Raw genomic sequence first — 22,370 nt, forward strand, 5'->3', positions numbered from 1 at the left:
TGAGATAAGAGAGGTTAAATGAAACAGGCACAAAACAAATTTTCAAAAAAAAGATTTTTCAGACTGTAAATTTCAGTCCATAAGATTTCTGGGTGATATTAGTAAAGGCCAACAAACAAGTACAAATAACATCTATGAAAATAGAACTGCAATATTTAACCAATTGAAAATATTTGTTTCAATTGAAAATATGTATGTAATGAAATTGGCGATTTAATTTTTATAATTAAAATATTGCTATCTAGTTTCAAAGGTGTTTGACAACATGATAGTATCTCTTTGTATGCAAACTTCTTTGAGAAGTTTTTTTTTCTCTTTCTCTTTCCTCTGTGTCTCATCAGGCACCAAGGAGGGGGTTGGAATTCATGACAATATGAAGATTTAATCAATTCAAAATCTATAGTGATTTTTTTAAAATTAAACAAACTCTTAAAAACAGTTGTAATGCTAGCCTGGTTGTACAGAAATAAGCAGAGTTCTGTCTATGTTAACTTACCTGAACTTCAATATTTTGTTTTTTATTTGCTAAGCTGTGAAAATGGAGCTTGTCTTACAATAGAATAATTAGATTTATCACATCAGAGAAATACTTGGGAGTTCATATCCCCACTAGTTTCTTATCAGAAGAAAAAAAAGGTACAGGTGGCCATTCCCAACTGTTTCACTCCCACAGGTTTTGGAGCTGTCACGTCTGATTAAGTGACAGTTCTCAAAGGTTTTTTTTTCTGCCTGAAACAGAAGAACTGAGAAGGAGAAAAGAAGTCAGAGCAATGGAAAACTCCCTCTTGCATATGTTTCTTTTAGTTTTCCTCAGTGGTGTGCTCCTTTTTGGATCTGGAGAGAAAAACTCATCTGAAGGTAAGAAAGCCTGTCTCAAATTTAGAAAAAGGGATAGTGAATAGACCAAGAAATATATCAATAGACAAGGAGAGCAACATTTAAATCAACTTTCAGAAACTGGTGCTCTTCAAAGGTACTGGATTCCTGCCCTCATCACTTGGCAGTAAGCACGGCTACACTAGTGTAGTTTGGATTAAGGAAGAGTAATCATTCTGAGGGGTATTGTGGTGATGCTGTTTTAGTAGGCAGCATGCTCAACTCCTAGCTAGAACACAATTCTCAATACCGAAAATGGTTTAGGAAAAACTCAGGGACAATCAGATTCATGATTTTCCTAGGAAACCTTGAAAAGAGAGATTGTAGCACAGACTAGTCCCCTTCATCGGTATAATCAAGTGGGATCACCGTAAACCAAATTGCTATTTATTTCATTCCAAATTCCTGTGTATTATGACATCACTCAAACAGCAGTCTCAATTCTTCATGATGGGAAATAAAGCCATGGATCATAGTAAAGCAATTCATGCTTTAGTTAGCTTTTTATTTGAAAAAAATAATCACAAAGAAGAATAAAATTCAGCTGCAGAAAAGAAACACTAAGAGGAAATGCATCTGTCATGAATAAGACTTGAAGCCTAAATGCAGTTAGTCATCCTTTAGCTCCATCTATCTCTTAAAAACCAAATGGAACAAGCAGATTTCCCCATCTGAAAAATCAGGTGGCGCTAGGCCTCACTTGAGAAGTGGAATTTTAAACATTAGGTACCTCATCCAAGAATGCTCCATGCTACAACAGATCTTGCTTCATGGCAGGTTGGCACCAAAACCAGGAAAGGACATTTTTTCTATTGGTTATGTTATTCCCAGGCATTGTTTAAAGACAAAATGTGAAAGAACTATTTGTCCAGGTGAAGATTTGTTAATATGAAAATTCAAAGTGGGTCTTTATGACAATCAGTAGAAATTGGCCATAAAAAGATGCTGGCTAAACAGTACCTTCCTTCTATTACCTCCAGATACTATCAAAGAGGAAAGGAAGCCTGTGCTTCTGGAAGATATCCCAAGTACAGCAGCCTTCATTGATGGAGCTGAGGTGGCAGTTGTTGGATTCTTTGAGGTCTGTTGAAATGCAACAAGATACCGAGTGATTGGTTTTACAGAAAGTGCGCTATGGTTTGCCTGCTTTGGGCTTAGTACTTGTGGAACCTAGACATTATGCTTATTACCTATGATTTATAGTTTAGCACATTGTGTCAACTATGAAAAATGTGTTTCATTTCATAAACTATATTTAAGGGAACCATATTTAGCATATCGTATCACCCCCCAGAGATAGTTTATTTTGCATATATTATAAGTCTCTTATAATAATATATAATATATTGAAGAATATGCATCTTAAACTTGCTGGGTGAGAAACACTGACCTAGGGGACCATCTTTCTTGTGGCCAATTTCACTTTTCAATCCCACAGAAAATACTTTTTCCTCATTGCTCTCAAAAAGAATCAAGATTGTCTTTTTAATTCAAACTTTTAAACAGTCCTTGCTACTTTAACATTGTTTTGAAAACAGTTTATTAATGTTTTATATTATTTCTCTATGCTATACTATTTTAAAGGGTTTTAAAAAATGCCATAGAAGTTTTTTAAACTAACAACTTTTTGTTAATTGAGGAATTTATTGTGGGAAGTTGGAAAGGTATAATTAGCATGTTATAAAATACTGAGATATCAACTAATCCAGGAAAGATTAATCTGCCTGTTAACAGGGACACAAGACAAATCTGAGTTAAAAATCATGACAGCTGTATTTTCAAATCTGCTACCCTCCAGGATGTGCTGGGTCAAAAACATGTGGAGGGCATCAGGTTAGGGACAGCTGCGTTATTGAATCAGTGCCAAATTAACCTCAAGGGCACATAATATGTTTGTCTATTTTCTCAACATGTTTTCTGAAGGTTGTTTCTCATAATCAGAGCCAACTGAGCACATACCTTCCTGCAGCTGCCAGAGCTACAAAAGGGTCTCTCCTTAAAGGGCATCAATAAGTCCTTTTAGACATGATTGATCTACAACTCACAATCTTGATCCACATTGTTCGGGAATTATGAGAATTATAGTCCAATTTATCAAACAGGTGTGAAGTTTAAGAAGGCCCATGTAAATTCTACCTACAAAAATGTACCTACCTACAAAAATTAGATACTTTTCTACTATGGTTTTAAAAGGGCATTTTTAAACTTTCCATAAAGATAGTCTAAAACATTTTGCTATTTGAGGGGAACAGGAATCCCCTTTCCTGTACCAAGGACATTAACATAGCTAAATATTGTTGACACTAGTGATAAAATATCCCAAGAATGCTTCTCTCCAAGAATAAAAACAGCAATAATAAACACTTTGTAATAAACCAATATACCACTTTTAACTCTCTAAATCATGCTGATTCATTATTATTAAAGATTACAAGAAATTATAAACATAAAAGACCTTTCTGAGTTTTTGTATATTTTAAATGATCTTAAAATGCATCTTCAATGGAGTCTGTGAAAATAGCCACCAGATGTCAGCATTCTTCCCTTAAATTGCTGCTAAGTGTAAAAGACAGTCAAATTGGAAGAAATTCTTACTGAATTATAATTTTCATTTAGAATATGTCTTGCTTTCATTGTATGTTGTATTTTTTTTTTTAAAAAAAATTCTGGTCCTCACCATTTTGCCTTTCCTCTGTATCACCTTCATATTCCTGTCCTCTTTTTGTTTTTTCTACCTTTTTCCTCCCACTACATCTCTATAAAAGAATAGCTGTAGTATAGGGAAACTGTAGCTGTTTAGACATTATTGAACCACAATTGCCAAATTCTACCATAACAATCACTAGTAAAGAAGATTCTGGGAGTTCTAATTCACCAACATTTGGGTCATCACAGATGACCTGTTTGCTGCCATAGGGCAACCTTTCTTACAAGTACAGTCAAGAGCTGGCTTGTAACTCTCTTGTCTCCTAACTGGCCCTCTGAAGAACCCCATATTGGGGAAGGCTGTTGCAGGTTGATGACTCTTTACACCATTCCCTGCAAGCTCTGGGTGTGTATATGTGCACGCACGCACGCACGCACGCGCGCGCGCACACACACACACACACACACACACACATACACAAACAAAATTTAAACTTTGTAACGTTTAACTGGGTAAAATGGTGCATCATAAGGCAATACTTTTTGAACCAAGGTATATCAAACGACTAACTTACAGAATGTATCCAAAATTCTGGACCCATGGCTCCTGGAGAGTTGAAATTTTGTAAATTTGATAAAACATTTTATGACATAAAAATGATCACAAAACATTTCCTGTGGTAAACTGCAAATGTTTGACTGTGCTATATAGCTCAACATAGGCTATTTTCAAGACAGCTACATGTCTAAAAATTTCCCTGAATTGTAAAGAAATTTTCCAGTGAAGGCAGTACATTAGAAGCTCTGCTACTGTTGAAGGCATGGAGGAATCTGATAATAAAGTATCTCTGGAATGATGACCCAAGGGGACACAGATTGTCTAATTGGCAATAATCAGGGTAACTTTGATGTGATGCAGGATGCAGGGACATTTTCTTTCATTGTTTTCTTTTTATCTCCCCCCCCACTTTCTCCCTCTCTCTTTCCCCCCTCTTTCTCCTGTATTTTCATCCTCCTCATCTATCTTTGTACCTAAAATAAATTAAAAAATTGGCAAAGCCTCAAATATACTTTTGTCCAATTTGCTTGTTGCTCTGGAAGCTTCAGTATTGAATGACAGTGGCAGATAAACCTTTATTTAAATAATGCATTAAGTTAAATTTCTGAAGTGGGACTTGCTCCATGATGGTAAAATTGCACTGCAGGAAAAGCTCTAAGAGAATTTTTATACCCTTTCCTGTTCCTAGAATTATGAATGGAATAGCTCTGGGGACAAAAACCAATCTCTATGTACATCATAGTGTCACAAAATCTTTCTCAATTTGTTCATTATTTTTTCAGGATTTAGAAAAACCAGAAGCCTTAGAGTTCCTTACCATGGTAAAGCATATACCAGATGTACCATTTGGAATCTGCACCAGTTCTCAAGTTCTTTCTCATTATAATATCACCCAAAATACCATCTCCCTCTTTCGTATGGTAGGTTTTGTTTTGCAGTTCTGCTTCTTCCTTGAATAATATCTAAATGCTACAGCTAATAGGTATAAACAGGGACTTTTCTTCAGCCATATTTATGGTATGTAGGAATCTATGGTATTCTAAAGTTTGGTTCATAAAACAAGTTTAAGTGAGTCAGTCACAAGGATAGTGTTTTGCAGCTTATTAACCCAACCAACTTTGGAGTAAGAACAAATTAGTTTTAACCCCAAACTATATTAGGACAACTTTTGATTTATTTTTCTTCCCTTAGATTCAGTTGTGCTGTATGAATTCAAAAACTTAATGGACTGTTGAGCATCCTGCTCAGGCAGTCCTCAAAGGTAAAGTGATGAAGCTGAGTGAAGAGTTGCCCAAACCACAAGATGCTTCATTACAAAACTTGTTGTTATATCCTGTTAATCATGGAACATGCCTTCTCAATATTGATGGTTTATATCTTGTCAGTAGGGAATGAAAGCCAGCATGACATAATGGTTAGAATGCTGGGCTAAGACTAGGGAAGTCCATGTTCTAGTCCTCCCTTTTGCATGGACACCAGCTGGATGTTTATGGGCCAATCAAGTCCCCAAAGTAGCATTAGACACTATAACAAGTAACTGAAAAACTAAACCTTTTGAGTACCATGCTACCTAGAACTAGAGAGCTCAAATACAAAACAAGTAAACCGTATAATGAAGCAGAACAAATGTTAAAAACAACAATATTATCAATTGAAGAGGCACTATTTACAGAACAAAAATTTACTAGTATTCTCCTACCACAAGGACTTATGGGATAAAAACAGGACTGAAGATATTTGGTATGAACTCTTCATTTACCTAAATGACAATTGTCAAACAAGTTTCCATGATTATGTGTTTCACTGAACATTGCCTGGCTGAAGCATCAATGCAACTCAGGAGTATTTCCAGGGGGAAAACTCTGTAACTATCCCATATTTTCCTCCTCCTTTGTAGGAAAAAATGGCAAATGATGCATTAGGAAAATGGGAGCGTTACAGCTAAAGGATAACAGCATTGTTGGGTCTGGTTTAAGATACTATAAATATGGCAAATCAATTACCTCATTAAAACATCATCTGGATGAAGGCAGAGATAGAGGTATGAAGAGATGGTTCCAGGAACAGTAGAAACAAATTATGAATATATTGCATAGGAAAAATATCCAATGGGGATCCTTCTTTTTTTTAAAAAAGAACTTCTCTCCTCAAAGTCAATGGAATATTTTGGAATGACTCCAGCATTTAAAAAAGCAAGATCAAATGATATTAATCAGTACACATTTTTATAAATTTGGATAATTTATACTCCCCCACCCAAGTTAAATAGTAGCATTTCTGCTGTGCTTATTCTCTGTAATATGCTTGTTCATTGCCTTTCTGCCCCCAAAATCCATGCATCCCCATTTTACCTTGGAGAATTTGTGCTTAGTTTCAGCCCAGGAGAATTGTACAAACTGTATGGGCATTATATACTTTATGAAGAAATAAATGAGCTGCTTTATCCAACTTGGGCCCATGAAACCCAAAGTAGCATATGATACCTTTTTTTTCCCAAATGTTCTCCTTCAGAATTTGAAAAGTGAAAGGGAGAGAAATAGCAAGTTTGTTGAATGATTGGCTGAGTTACAGTGCTAATATAACATTTAGTTATTTATTGCACTAGTATTCTAGCATACTTCTATATTATAAAACATCTTTTTTGATAGGTTTGGCATGGATTGCTTCTGTATTTACATATCTATGTATGTCTAAACATGCAAAAGCATTAAGTAAACCAGTTGCTTTTCTGCAATCTGAAAAGACACCAGCTGGCACTGTCTGTTACTGCTTTAAAAGATTTTGTGGTTGGAATGACCCAGTTCTAAAAAGTCCTATTCCAACTGGCTGCTTCTGCCTTATCATAAGTGTTCCAACGTTATTCTATCAACATTTCAGCCTCAAAATAGACCATTCCAACAATATTGGAAAAAATATTGAGGCAGTTGAACTGAAAATCGGTATATGTCTGGTTGGGTTGGAACAGTCCATTCCAGAGTTTTCACCATGAAACATTTGCATATACCTACTTGATAGCTATGCATATTTACCGTGTTTCCCCAAAAATAAGACCCTGTCTTATGTTTTTTTGAACCCTGAAATAAGCGCTTGGCCTTATTGCCATGCGCTCAAAAGCCCAATTGGGCTTATTATCAGGGGATGTCTTATTTTGGGGAAAACGGTATTATCTAATATGATTTATAATGGTATTTTTCCATTTGTATATTTTGGGGCAGGGGTGTCAAACTGGTGGCCCATGGGCCGGATGCGTCACGTGCAGGCCACGCCCACCCTGGCTCCACAAAGACAAAAAACATCGTGATACATCGCGATACATCACGTGATGTGATCGAGTTTGACATCCGTGTTTTAGGACCTTCACCCTATTTTGTTTCTCTACTATAAATCTTGATTTTTTTTCTTGTTTTTAACCTTAATATTAAGAGGTAGAGACCGAAAATAAATCATGTCTGCAAATTAAGTATGGTCAGGAAGATTTTTTTTTCCTTCTTGAGAGGTAGCTAAACTAACAATGTCCTTATTGAGGAACAGGGTAGGCATTACAAATACAGTCCCCACTTACTAAGTTGAACTTGCAGTTGACTGATTTGTACAGAAAATTCTTTAAGTTACTTTGAGTAGAGGTAGCAGGTTTCCTTGGACAGTTAGTATGATGTCTTTTTAACATCTTAAACTACCACAGAATGTATCTGCTTCATTTAAAAAATCCATTCCCATTAGACATCCAAATAATACTTTTATTGACATTCAATGTGGCATACTAGTTAAGATGCTGGAATGGGCCAGCTGGGTGACATTGGGCCAGACACTTTCTCTCAGCCTAAGGAAAAAAACAGTGGCGAGCCACTTCCAAAATTGTTGCTAAGAACACTGCATGGACCTATCCATATACAGTAATTGCCAGGAATCAAGATTCACTTTAAGGCCTCTTTTTCCCTTCCACTATTGAAGAGGATCTGCTCACCCCAGTCTATTACAGGTAGTCCTTGCTTTCTGAACTGCTTTGTTCCTAACCATCTGAATTTACATTAATAATTAATAATTAACAACAGCAGCAGCAACAGCAGCAGCAACAACAACAACAATAATAATAGGTTGATGATGAATAATGACTTGGTTGATATCTAGGATGCTGGCAGCAACCCGTATCAACCATTAGCACCAGTCAATAGTATTTGTGATGCATTTTTGAATGTTCAGTTGACTGAGTTTCATGTTTAATGAATAAAGTAAATAATAAATAAACAACTTTAAGAAGATGCTTGGTTGATACCTAGGATGCTGGCAGCAACCCGTATCAACCATCAACGCCAGTCAATGGTATTTGTGATGCATTTTTATATGTTCAGTTGACTGAGTTTCATGTTTAATGAATAAAGTAAATAATAATAATAATAATAATAATAATAATAATAATAATAATAATAATAATAATAATAATAATAGCTTGCAATCAATCCTTACATACATGATGGTTGTAGTGTCCCACAATCACATGATTGTCATTTAGGCACTTTACAACAAATATGCATTTATGATTGTTGTAGCATCCTCGAATCTCATGATTGACATTTGTGTACTTCCCAAATGACTTGTGACAAGCAGATAAATGGAGAATATGGAAGTAAAATTATAAGTCACAGCCTTGAGATGGCTCACTTAATGACCAAATAGGAAATGATGTGGTAAGTCCATTACGGTCGCATGATTTTCTGCTTAGTGACTATTGTGCTTAATAATGGATCTCAAGTGCAGTCACTAAATGAGGACTTCCCTTGTTATGTAGAGATGGAGGGTATAACTAACTAGTTAACTGCTGTATTGGACTACATCTTCAAGGCTAACATGTAAACAGAAGGCAACAGGAATTACAGTGCTATATAAATTGAAAACATTAAACTGGGGATAGCTGGATAGATTATTAAATATTTTTGATGGGTTTATGTTCAATACTTGACATTCTTTGGGGTTTCTGGATATATTAAGATGACATGGAACTATCAGAGTTTTGCAGTCAAAAACTAACCACACTAATCCAGGCCTAATCCAATGGCATTGGATGAGTTACCTACCCTCCCCAAATAATTTCATGAAGAAGGTCTGCTTTAACATACGTATATATGTTGTTTCCCTGATATAGGAGATTCTTTATGCAACAACAAAATACGTACAGCGTTGGAATAGGGCTGATCTGTTTTTACAGAGTCTGTAGTCCATTCCAACCTCTAGTACAGTGGTTCTCAACCTTCCTAATGCCGCGACCCTTTAATACAGTTCCTCATGTTGTGGTGACCCCCAACCAGGGGTGGGTTCTAAATTTTTTTACTACCGGTTCTGTGGGCGTGGCTTATTTTGTGGGCGTGGCTTGGAGGTCATGTGACTGGGTGGGTGTGGCTAGCTGGTCATGTGACCGGGTGGCCATGGCTATGTATATAGGGACTACTCAGAGGACTGAAAAAAGTCATTTCTGACAGGTCCTCGCATTTTTGACTGGTCCTACACTTATGACCATCCTCACATTTATGCCCGTGCAGCATTCTTAACAACCATGTTACTCATTTCACAACTGCTTCTTTTCACCATGGTGATAAGATAGGGCAAAAAATGTAAAATGTGAGGACAGTCGTAAATTCGAGAACTGGTCAAAAGTGCGAGGACCAGTCAAAAATAACTTTTTCAGCCCTCTGAGTAGTCCATGCGCACAAAAGGACTACCCAGAAGGCTGAAAAAAGTGATTTTTGACAGGTCCTCGCACTTTTGACCGGTCTTCACACTTATGACTGGTCATCATTTATGCCCATTGTAGCATTCTTAACAACCGTGTCACTCATTTCACAACTGCTTCTCTTCACCATGGTGACAAGATAGGGTAAAAACGTAAAATGTGAGGACAGTCGTAAGTTCGAGGATTGGTCAAAAGTGCGAGGACCGTCAAAAATAACTTTTTCAGCCCTCTGAGTAGTCCATATGCATAAAAGGATACAGCAATAGAGAGGGATGAAGGAAGGGAAGAGAAATTAGCATAGGAATGAGGGTGAGAGAGGGAGAAAGAAAGGAGGAGAAGGAGAAAGGAAGAGGAAGTAGGGAGGAGAAGAAGAGGGGGAGAAGAGAAAGTAAGAAGGAAAGAAAAGAGAGAGGTGATAGGTTTGAGGAGAAAGATTGCTGTACAATAAAAAAGATGAAAGGGAAGAAAGCCAACCCCAAACAAATATAAAGATATTAAGATAAAGAATGAATTGTTAAACTTTAAAGAATAAAAGAGAACAAATATGAATAAATAGCAGTAATTAGAAACACACATACAAACATACAATGTATTTTCTTTGAACAGAGTATTTGGCCGGTTCACAAATTTAAACAGTGTTTAGTCATTTCAATTAAATTTACAATTTCTATATTTCCTTTTTGCCATATTTATTCCTCATCTATTTTTTTAAAAAATCAATATTACCCTTCATCCTCATCTCTAATCTTAATCAAATTCAATTTTTCCCTTCTATTCTATATTATACCCCTTCGCATTGTCATCTATTTTTATATCCATCCTCACATTGGTTAATTATGTAATTATGTAATTATGTAATACAGTTGTTTAATACAAATTCAACATTTTAATATAAATCAATTAGTTATATAACTATCTTTTTTGTATATTAATCAATATGAACATGAATATTCCAATTATTTCCATACAATCCAATTTCTTACAAATCAATTAATTATATTTACCAATAATAATAAACCAAATAATTTCCCCCATATATTCCTCCAAACCACAACTTAACCATTTCTGCTTTCAACACAATATACAATTAATAGTATCTCAATTATTACAATTCCCTAGTTAAATAGAGCTTTTTTTCTTTTGTGTTTTAAAATCTTGAACCTCCTTTTTTGCCCTAAATTTCCCATTGTTTGCAGTTTTGCACCTACTTTTTTTTGGTGAGGAAAAAGAAAAAGAAATCTCTCTCTGCCTTATTTTGTCACGTTGCAGCAAAAACCCTGCTTTACTTTCAGTTTTGTTTTTTCAGCATAGCTAGGGGGGAAGAAATCTGCTCGAGATTTTTTTGCAGCTAGCAACAGAGCCCTCCGCAAAACAGCTGAGAGCAAATCAGCTGAGAGTCGAGGCTGATCTAATCAACTTGTGCTAATTAACCTATCCTGAAGCTGAAAGGGGCTGTTTTTTCTATTTTTGCAGGTACCGGTCTACTCATTTGTTTTCTTTTAACACTGATCAGCTGTAGGGCGGCCCTTTGAAGCCCCGCGGCAAGAATTTAAACAGTTTTTTTCCCTCTAGCCATCAGCTGGGACTCAGGAGGCAGCAATAGATTGGGAGTGGGCGGGGTAAGCAAACGGCCGGCGATCCAACAGAGGCAGAGAGTGAGGGTGAGTGAAGGCGTGGGGGGGGGGGAGAGAGGGCTTTTGTGACCCCTGTGAAATCGCCGTTCGACCCCCAAAGGGGTCGCGACCCCCAGGTTGAGAACCGCTGCTCTAGTAAATGCTTTTTCCATTGACTCCGATGGTCACTGGAAGAGTATCTCAAGAGTTTATGTGTTCTGGCTCTCACTTGTTTTGTACCAGTTTAACACTCCTTATTTTCTATGAGTTACTTTTGGTTTAGTTTCTTCCCACCAGTCAAAGAATAATTGACATTAATGGCTGCTTAGATATTTTAAGGCATATAGTAATAACAAAGTCAAAAGACTTTCTATATATAAAAAAGACTGGGACAGATATTTCTGGGGAAAAAACACATTTGCTTGGTGGATATAAAAGAATACAGAGATGTGCATTACCCAGGATCTCCCTCTCCCTCCCTTTCTGGTGCAAATCATTCACTTATACTCTATAGAGCCATGCATATATCAATAAGGAAATTTAACTGAGCACTGACTTAATCCTCTGGAATTTGCTGTTTTACTTGCCTGTCTGTTAAGGGACTGTCAACAAGATCCCGGAAAATGTCAGTGGAAGATCTGTTCCCCAAAATGGAGTTTTTGGAGTCTGAATATTTTTCCTTGATCTTCTGGAAAAATGCCTGTATTTATTGGAGAGGGTTCTTGCTTGCACAATGTTTCCAGGAAATCCATACATGCTTTTGCCAGTGTTTATTAAGCTTAGAAGTAATGCAATTAGCAGATGAACTTTTGCAAAAAGTAGAAATTAGTTTTTTTTTTTTTAAAGATCTCATTCCTAAAGCCCCACAAACACTTAATAATCCACCTTGTTTTTTAGAATCCAGGATGGTTTAATTCAGCTGCTAATAGTTCAGAAATTTATGTTAACTATTTCTCTAGCTAAATCAAAAAAGCGAAGACTTTATTGTTTTAATTTTCTAGGATAGTCAGTACTATGAAAATCTTAAGCAAAAGCATCGATGGGAAATGAAATGAATGGAATAAGAAATTTGTTTGGAGAGAGGCAGAAGGCTAAAAATCTGTGTAGAAAACATATTGCTTGAAAGTGGGGAAATAAATGTCTGGGTCTTGAAGGATTATTATTGGCTATTGTTTCTTATTGCACTTGAAATGCTTTCTGCAAGTGTTTTAAAGAACAGTGGCTGAAGTGCAGTGATGATAGCAAGATTATTTGCTTTACTTCAGGTGGATAACAAAAGGCAAGATTTGGAAATCCAAGACGGTAACAAAGTCGATGTTGCAAAGTTGAGTCGCTTTGTCCGGATGAATGAACTCCGTTGGGTGACTGAGTACAACCCCATGGTAACAAAGGAATTTTTCTACAACCTAACTAGTACAGTTGACTGCTGAGTTTATAATGATTTAGGTTTAGTTTATAATAATAGGTTTAATTTATTCTTATAAAGAAAAGAATTGATATATTAGGAGGAAAGTTTTAATGTCAGATTATCTGTTACCCTAAATAATTCACATTGGCATACGCTTGGTGCATGTCATGTGAGCAGAAAGGGCAAACCTCAGACTTAGGTTGACCCCAGAGTTAGGTTGCATGTGGCTTCCAGAGACCTCCAAAATGAATGACTTATACAGTGGTACCTCGGTACTCATTGTTAATTGGTTTTTGTAAGCGTAATGAGTACCAAAAATGATGAGTACCAAACAATTTTTTCCCATAAGGATAATGTAGTGAGTCGCCAGGCAGCTAACACTGACAAGTTCTAGCTTGTGCATTGGGTACCAACCAATTAGTACTGGGACAAAATGTTCATGTCAAAATGCCTTGAATATCAAAGTTAATGAATTTCAAAGCAGTTGAGCACCAATGTACCACTGTAATTCTAAAAAAGAGAAATAACTTCATTAAGTATATTTAATTGTGATTAAATGTAAACATAAATATAAACATTGTATTTTCTTTTGCTTCTTGCCCTAATATCTTTTTTTTGAAATATGATCTGCAAGCAATGCTTTTCAAAAGCAAGTTGCAATTCTTGCTCTGGAAAAAGTTGCACAGGTGTAATTTAAGGTTTATAATAGATATTTGCATTTCTTTCTTTCTTTCTTTCTTTCTTTCTTTCTTTCTTTCTTTCTTTCTTTCTTTCTTTCTTTCTTTCTTTCTTTCATTCATTAGATTTATATACCACCCTACTCCCGAAGGACTCAGGGCGGTGAACAGGCACAAAATAAAATACATAAATACAAAAGTTAAAAGATATAATTAAAACCAGATTAAATAATTTAGCCCAAGACAATTAAAAAATCCCAATAATTTAAAACAAATTAAAATTTCAATGTAAAAGAATTTTAAAACAGGGGAGAAAATTAGACCAGGCCGGCTTGCTGGAATAGAAGAATCTTAAGAGCACGGCGGAAAGTGCGTAGATCCGGGATCCTCCGTATCTCTGGGGGGAGCTCGTTCCAGATAGTGTGTGCCCCCACAGAGAAGGCCCTCCCCCTGGGGGCCGCCAGTCGACATTGTTTAGCTGACAGCACCCGGAGGAGCCCCTCTCTATGAGAGCGTACCGGCCGGTGGGAGGCTGCTTGTGGTAGTAGGCGGTCCCGTAAATAACCAGGTCCTAAGCCATGGAGCTCTCTAAAGGTGGTAACCAGAATCTTGAAGCGCACCCGAAAGACCACCGGGAGCCAGTGCAGCTCGCGCAGGAGAGGTGTCACACTGGAGCGCCATGTTGCTCCCATAACCACCTGCACGGCCGCACTCTGCGCCAGTTGGAGCCTCCGGGTGCTCCTCAAGGGGAGCCCCATGTAGAGAGCGTTGCAGTAGTCCAGGTGGGAAGTGACGAGGGCATGAGTGACTGTGTGTAGGGAGTCCCGATCCAGAAAGGGACGCAACTGCCGAATCAGGCGAACCTGATGAAAAATCCTCCCAGTCACGGCCGTCAAGTGCTCTTCTAAAGACAGCCGTGAATCCAGGAGGACACCCAAGTTGCGAGCCCTCTCCGTGGGGGCCAGCGATTTGCCCCCAATAGTCAGCAATGGCATCAACTGACTATATCGGGACATCGGAAACCATAGCCACTCGGTCTTGGATGGGTTGAGCCTGAGCCTGTTCCTCCCCATCCAGATCCGCACGGCCTCCAGACACTGGGACATCACTTCAAGGGCATTTGAACTGTGCATGTGAGGAATACATCTCTTGCTGAGATTTCTTTTTTGTCCCTGTTGTGGGTTAATAGTCAGAACATTGCCCATGTCTGACTTGGTCTTTTCTTGAGTCTTGTAGTCTAGCTATTTTCATGGAAAGAGAAATGGAGCTTTGAAACTGAAGGCCAGAATATTCTGGACCTCCCACAACGTAGAGTCCCAGTGGTCTGAGCTGGAAGGTTCTTCAAGAAGTGCACTCACTGACCTTTTCTTATTAATTCTGGAATCCTTTCACATATTCCTCTTTTTTAATGGAAAAGCTGGCAAGGTCTGACATAGAGGTCTTTCTCTCACTGTGATTCTATGAGGCACATGAAGGAGCAGCAGGTCAGCTGCAGACTCTCCAGTTCTCTGTTTGGCTTGTGGGAGCAGCAGCTGCAGTCCAGGAAGTGTCAGGGGGAGAAAGGGGAAAGGAAAAGTCAGATGACAAATTGTCTACCACCTAGAGACTATGCAATAAATGCCAGGGGATTGGAGGATGCTCACAGAGACCTAGTGTGTGCTGCTCCATCATGCCACCCCCAGGTGATGTGTGCCTTCTTTTAGTGTTGTCTTCCAACCTGCCCCAACTTTGTGACTTCCAGTTCCAGATGATGTTTTCCAGGTTTCTGCTATGTTTTTATAATTTAATCATTGTAATATTAAAGAGAATACATATGTGGCCATTTCAGTATTTTCAGCAGGTTTGCTTTCACTCTGTTCTGACTTAGAAGAGCACACTATGCCATACAGCCAATTTAATTAAATTCATGATGAAAGTAAACAATCCATTTATTAAAAATTACTGGGACATGAAATTTCAAGTTATTTAAATATTTAAATAAGTAAGAAACAAAGAAGACTGCAACTGAAAAAATGTAGCACTGAACTCAGTGAAACTTCCTTCTATTGAATTGCAAGGTAAAGTAAAGTAAGGTAAAGTAAAATAAAGTAAATTAAATTAAAGTACAGTGGTCCTTGGTATTCAACTGTTTTGAAATTCATCGAATTTGTTTTCCAATGCATTTTGACATGAAAATTTTATCCTGGTACTCATCATTTATTTGGTACTCAACACACAAGCTAGAATATGTCAGTGTCAGCTGTTTTGTGACTCATTACATTATTCCTTATGGAAAAAAATGGTTTGGAAGTCCTTGTTTTTGGTACTCTTTGCACCTCCTGGAACCAAGTAAGGATGAGTACTGAGGTATTAAAGTAAAGTAAAGTGAGGTGAAATGAAGTGTGGGGTAGAAATCTCCAAATAAGTATTTAGATGTATAACAGCAACAACCATGGCAAATACAAAAATCAACATTAAAATGAACATTAAAGAAAATTTGCCACTTCCGGTGTGGATTGCAGCAAGCCCTAGGTTGGAGATTTAGCCTTTGACATAACTTCTTTCATGTCATTTTATCAGTCATGTTTGCTGTACAAATAGAGGGGATGAGGTATACAGATTACTCAGTAGAAGATGTGCCAACATTAGTCATACTTTCCTCCTCTCCATATTTATTTCCTTGAAACCAGGCCTATATCTTGGTTCAATAGCCTTAAATACATCATTTGGAAATTGTGTTTATGTCAGCAATGCCACTAGCAAATGATTTAAAAAGAAAGTCACCATTTTAATTTTCTATTTATAGTTTCAGGTCAACTAGAATATATCAATTTCCCACTTTAAAAAAAGTAAATGTGATTTAAAGGACAGTAAAAAAAGTGAAGCTTTGTAAATACCAAAACAGGTGTTTGTGACTTCTATAATGCCTACCTGTGCTATTGAGCATTATCTTCCTTTGTTGTTTCTCTAGCCCTTCAACTCAGTTGCATTCTCTTCCAACCCTTGACTATAAATTTATCTCATGGCTGAGGGTTTTTTGGAACATGTGAAGATTAATGCTTACATTCTCTAATCAACATATTACTTCATCTGTTCTGTTAATCATGACAGATTGCAGTCGGCCTCTTTGATAGTGCAGTTCAGACCCATCTTCTTCTATTCAGTGACAAGACTTCCCCACTACATACTGAGAGGATTAACAAGTACCGTGAAGCAGCAGTAGCCTTTCAAGGCAAGGTAAATCTGAAATATTCCTTTTCAATGTCACAAAAGATTTTTTGGAAGTGCTAGTTCTGTTTACATAATATTTCATATATTAAAATACAAATGGGGGAAGCAGGAGGATTAAGCATGAGTGTGATACTGCACAAAACCCCACAACTTCCCTGCTCAAATTAAGAATGACACAACAAACTTTTAATTTTATATATAATAAATACATGGAGTTGGAAGGACCCAACTCCATGCACATTTCTGATTAGAAAAATCACCTAAGATTTTTTAATCTTTTCTTTCCCTCTATAATTTCATATTATTAATTCAAATTATAAGATTCTTCGAATTTTCAATATATATGTGTGTGTGTATGTGTGTGAGACTTAAAACTAGGTTAGCAAACAGAAACCAAATTTTTGTAAACACGGATTTGGAACATATGCTCCATTCACATACATTCTCTAGAGGAAAGCTGATGAAATGAAGAAGGCTCAATATTTATTATACCACCCATTTACTGGCACCATGCTACAATGATAATTATTTTGTTAGCAGAAAGAAAAGTTAATTGGATCATTTTTGTTTAATATTGGTAGTTAACTGCGGCTGTAAAAATATTGCATATTTTATACCACCTTCAGGGTATATTTTGCAGTTTTTATTTCTTTAGCTTTTCTATTATATAGTATCTGGGGCACCCTTTAATTGCAGAAAAGAATTTGGAGAAGTCAGTAGAACTAGTGTTCCATCTGCCTTTTTCCAGGGCCTTTGAAAATTCAGCTACCTTTAGAATTTCTTCCAAGAATCATGGCACTCTTGTCCATGAATCTTGCCAAATGAACAGGGCACTGAGGACACTAAATCAGTTTTTCTGGATTTATGAGGATGAAATGTTTGTTATTTCTGTTTAAGTTATTTTCCTAAATACTACTTGGCCCTTGGAAAATATACTGGTGATTCCATAATCATTTAATATAGGAGCACTCTCTCATTATTAGCACAGTCTTCCATGGTCAGTTTGGTTTGGGATGCGGGAGGCATCACTTTGCTTTATTGCCAGGATCCAAAATGGTTACAGTTTTAATATAGTCCTCATGCTGTTGAAAGAGTAGTAAAGCTGTATTTAAATAGAATGAACAGGGAAGCTAAGAGGCCTGTGTGGCACAAAACAGTAGTTTAAACCAACCGGTTTACACTTCTTTGGATAAATTTAGAAGCCTTAAAGATTGGATTTACAAAGACAACTCTGGCGAAACCTTATCATCCTTTAATTCCTCATCATTATAAATATGTGTTATATTTATTTGCTCCATGAACTTTTTAAAATTATGTTTTTGTTCTTTCTTTGAAGGCTCTATTTATCCTGGTGGACATCAGCATCGAGGGTAATGATCGGGTTCTGTCTTATTTCCACTTAAAGAAGTCCCAGCTACCTGCCCTGGCTGCCTACTACACTGCAGATGAGGAGCAGGATGTGCTGCTTCTGGATGAAGTCTCTGTGGAGAGAATAACTGATTTTTGTAATGCCTTCTTGGACAGAAAGGAAGAAGTGAGTATGAAGTGAGAATGAGTTTTTGCACACATGATTCCTTGACTAGTCAACAGCTTGCTGTTTCCTTGACATCATCCTGGAAATTTGGTGCTAGCTCTTCTCTCCCTGTCAACATCATTTCCAAGTTTATGTCTGAAAAAAACTGTGGGGTTTCAAAACATTTCTTCCTATCCCCTATCAGCTTTGTCCAACCTAGTGTTCTCTAAGTGTATTTGGAGTTCATGCTTTTCCTCAGAAAGATGTTAACATTATTTATTTATTTATTTATTTCATTGAATTTGTATACCGCCCTACTCCCGAAGGACTCAGGGCGGAGAACAGCCATAGAATAAAACATATAGATACAACATTTAAAATAAACTAAAACGAATTAAATAATTTGGCTGAACAAATTTAAAACCCCAATAATTTAAAACCAAATTTAAAATTTCCATTTAAAAAGGGGAAAGACATGAAAATGTTATCTCATTTAGCTAATGTCTTACCAAAGAACTGCTTTCTCCTTTTGAAAAGCTGTGCAATTCCATAACATTTAGAAATGTTCTATTAGTTATTAATCTTTAAACCTGAAACTCTAGAATTGGAATAGGTAATACAAATTGGACTAGTTTGAATGATTACATTCAGTGTCTTATGTTTTCTCCTTTGCACAATTTGTTTTTCCAACCTCTGGAAATTCTGGGTTTATGTTTATTTATGTGTTTCTAGGGATTAGAGAAAGGAAGCTTTAGACTCATGGAAAAATAGAGAACTGTGGTAAACTTTGTGTGTACAGATACTTCAGACCTTGGGTAAGGTTTGGGAATTAATAGGCATAAAATTGATTCACTTCTTTGACAGAAGCAATCTTAAGAATTAATTATAAACCTTAGTGATGTTGTTAAAAAGGAAGACCCATTCTTGTAATGTAAATACCGGTAATCAGAAATGGCATACAATGTGTTGTCAAAAGCCCTGATGCTCTCTGTTCCCCAATTACCAGGTTGCCTACCAGTGTCTCCCACCAAGGAACTGTGTTCTGTTAGAGGAAAAATACATATATTGCACATTTCTATTACAATGTCTCTATTATAAACAACAGGAACACTTAGAGACCCACCTGCTTTAAGATATCTATATTTAAAGTCTTTTCCTTAAAGACTTTTGTAAAATACTTAGTCTTTGAGCAATAACTAGCTTGTTCTTTTCAAACCTGCTTTTGCATCCTGACAGTTGATTCATGAGTACTAGTAGTTCAGCACATCAGATGACATGTGTCATTTGAATGCAGTCATTGCACAGATTCTTAGGCTATTAGCCAAAAAGGGCCACAAACTGCTAATTAAACACCTTAGGACCTTTCTCCATTATTAAACAAAAGTGCTGTTCTCCACAAATTTTTCAGTTGTCAGAAAACAATATTGGCATGCAATATACAGCTCCTGTTGCCACACTCTGTTCCATCTGTGTTTGCCACCATTGCCAATGATGTTATCCTAATTTTTTGCGTAACACTTTTGGTATGCAAAGTAACTAGTTAAATCCTCTGGCTGTGTCGTCCTCCATCCTCATTTTATACCAGCTAGCAAGAAAAACACCCACCAATGAGAAGAAATGGGGAGGGTCTGATTTCAAGGCTCTGTTTTCCTGAGTCTGCTTTGTCTATCACTGTTCGATTCTTTGTGGTTTTTTGAGATTGCACATGCCAGTATATATAACTCTTTAAGTTACAGAATGGCAGCTGGACAAGCTCATACCCACTTTTCTTCAGCTGAATACCTTCTCCTTGAATAAGTGGCAAAACATACCAGATTTTACTTACCTGTTGTTGGATGGTATTGAAATAAGGGGGGAGGGGTAACTACTTTAATATCTGAACACTTAGAGATGAGAACAACATCATGAGGACAATGGAAGAAATTGCTTTTTATCAAGGAATATATAACTGAGTGATTATGATATGGTAATTGAGTACCAGGAGGCTTAGGGTTAGGGTTAGGGTTAGGGTTAGGGTTAGGGTTAAGGCACAGCGTGGCTGGGGGTGGGTGGGTGGGGGGAGAGAAGAAATGGTTCTGTGTAAGTGGCAGGTGTGTGTGCTCAACTCCATTTCATGTGCACAGCTCCACTTACACAACCCAGTTCCAAATGGGCTGCTGCCTACCATGGCCCGGGTCCTGGGGACCCCCGTTTTAAAGTATTAGAACTGAGTTTCAATATCCCATTTATGTATTACTCAAGAAATGAGGAAAATGCTTTGTTCCTGAAGGAGGCCATTGGTCCAGCTAATGAAGAATAGTGGATAAAGTTCTACAAGTTTTTAGAGATGAGACTTTCCCAATCCTACCTGGTAATAATAGAAACTGAATCTAGGGCTTTTGAAATACATAATATCTGTTTTGCCATTAAGCTACAAGAAGTGATCAGGAATTCATTTTTGTGGTAAGGTAGTTTTATTTTTAGGGTTACATGTTTCTGATTTATGCAAGTGACACTGAGCTAAAATTGAAAAATAAATTGGAGGCGGAAGGGCTTAAGCTTAACTCTTTTTGTTAAGCTACATATATTTCCCTTCATGATATGATGTGTTTCTCTTTATTCTGCTTTGTTTCAGAAAAAAACGTCTAAACCAGAGGACAACCTTTTCAGAGAGGAACTCTGAATTTTTTTCAGCTCCATAACAGAAATATGACAACTGCAATTACTGTAATCAACAGCAACCTAGAAAAATGTCTTCTCTCTATGAGGTTGTCATTAAGATCTGGAATCAATTTCCAGACAAGTGTTAACTCATTCTCAAACCCTGTGTTTGTTCATTTTAATTTTGGAGACATTACATACTTTTTGCATTATACTCTGAATAAATTATATTATATGGCTGAATAAATAAAGTTGTGAGTTTGTATATTAAACAAAAGTCCTATTAAAGGAATACATACTATATTGGAGAAATGTTCATATGGAATGGTAGAAACAGACCATAGCTGTTTACACAGTATTGAATATAGATTGAACAAGGATTTCTGCATATCTTGTATCTCAATTTTATTTGCCTCTGATAAGGAAATTTTTCAGATTTTGCTTTATGTCATAAACATCTCTGGACTGTGATAGCAGCAGAATCAATTAATATGCCTATATGACGGGAAATTGTCCTTCTCATAAACTGTTTAAAATGTCCTAAAATTATTGAGGAATAGGTGTAGGTTCAGCTGTCTCCTTTTAAGAAAGTGAGGAACTTTTATGGAAACTTTTCATGATGAGGAATCTTTAAAGCCTTTTTCCGAGTTAACATGAAATAAATGAATCAAAGAAAGACATTTCAACCAAATGAATATGAAGTACAAAAGATAAAGAATGTGGGGATGAGAAATATGAAAAAAGGCTAACAAACACAAACAGATAAGGAAGGCCATTGAGAACCTTTTCATTATCAGAATGAAAAAGTTGAAGATATAATTAAAAATATTAAATAGAAAAATAAAAAATGGGTAACAGGTTTTTGTTCTCTCATATCCACCATGAAAGGAGGTGGTGTTTATTTTCATACATTGCTCTTAGAACAAAGGAAATCAGAGTCCGATAAAAGCACCTTCTTTTAAAATGTTTTGTTGTTAAGGGAAAGCCCTTTGCCAGAAAAATTTGTCATGGGCACATTAAGTAGCCAGTTCTGTTCCTTTACATTGATTCATTCCATTGAAGCTGTGCCAAGGTGCTTCCCTCATGAATGGTTAGCCCTTTCTAGCCCGAATGTTTGCTACTGCCATCAAACAGTCACCACACTGTCTCTTTGAAAAGTGTTCAGCTTTAAGAATGGCCAAATGCAGAAATCACAAAACAGCTCCTGTGTGAGATTGGTCCAAAGAGCAGAGCTGAGAATAAAAAACAGGGTTTATTTTCTTTATCTTCTTCAAGTCACCATCTTTTAAGCCTGAAGTTTCCAAAATCAATGTATGGTAATAATCCAGATAAGGAAAATGGTTCTTTAGGAAATCTCTGTCTTACCATATGAAGTTCTAGGATGAAAAAAAGAAAATGAGGGATCACAAAAGTAATCTTTTATGCATTTGGTGTCTCATTTTTATCTCTTGTTAATTTTTTTCATCCCAAAACTTCACTTTTCTACTCTTATTTGAACTAATT

At 36.7% G+C, this 22,370-nt stretch overlaps 1 protein-coding gene across 1 annotated transcript; it reads left to right on the forward strand.

Moving 5' to 3' along the window:
* The first annotated feature begins 1,646 nt into the window (after positions 1-1,646).
* Positions 1,647-20,889, forward strand: ERP27 (endoplasmic reticulum protein 27). The gene is given in 8 exon segments (XM_070947709.1): positions 1,647-1,685; positions 1,688-1,748; positions 1,857-1,957; positions 4,864-5,001; positions 12,685-12,801; positions 16,595-16,720; positions 18,051-18,248; positions 20,842-20,889. Coding segments are annotated over 8 exon segments (828 nt in total).
* The last annotated feature ends 1,481 nt before the right edge of the window (positions 20,890-22,370 follow it).

This window comes from Pituophis catenifer, unplaced genomic scaffold (genome assembly GCF_029215685.1).
Source record: "Pituophis catenifer annectens isolate HBS135680 unplaced genomic scaffold, rPitCat1.0.hap2 SCAF_7, whole genome shotgun sequence".
Lineage (NCBI taxonomy): Eukaryota > Metazoa > Chordata > Lepidosauria > Squamata > Colubridae > Pituophis > Pituophis catenifer.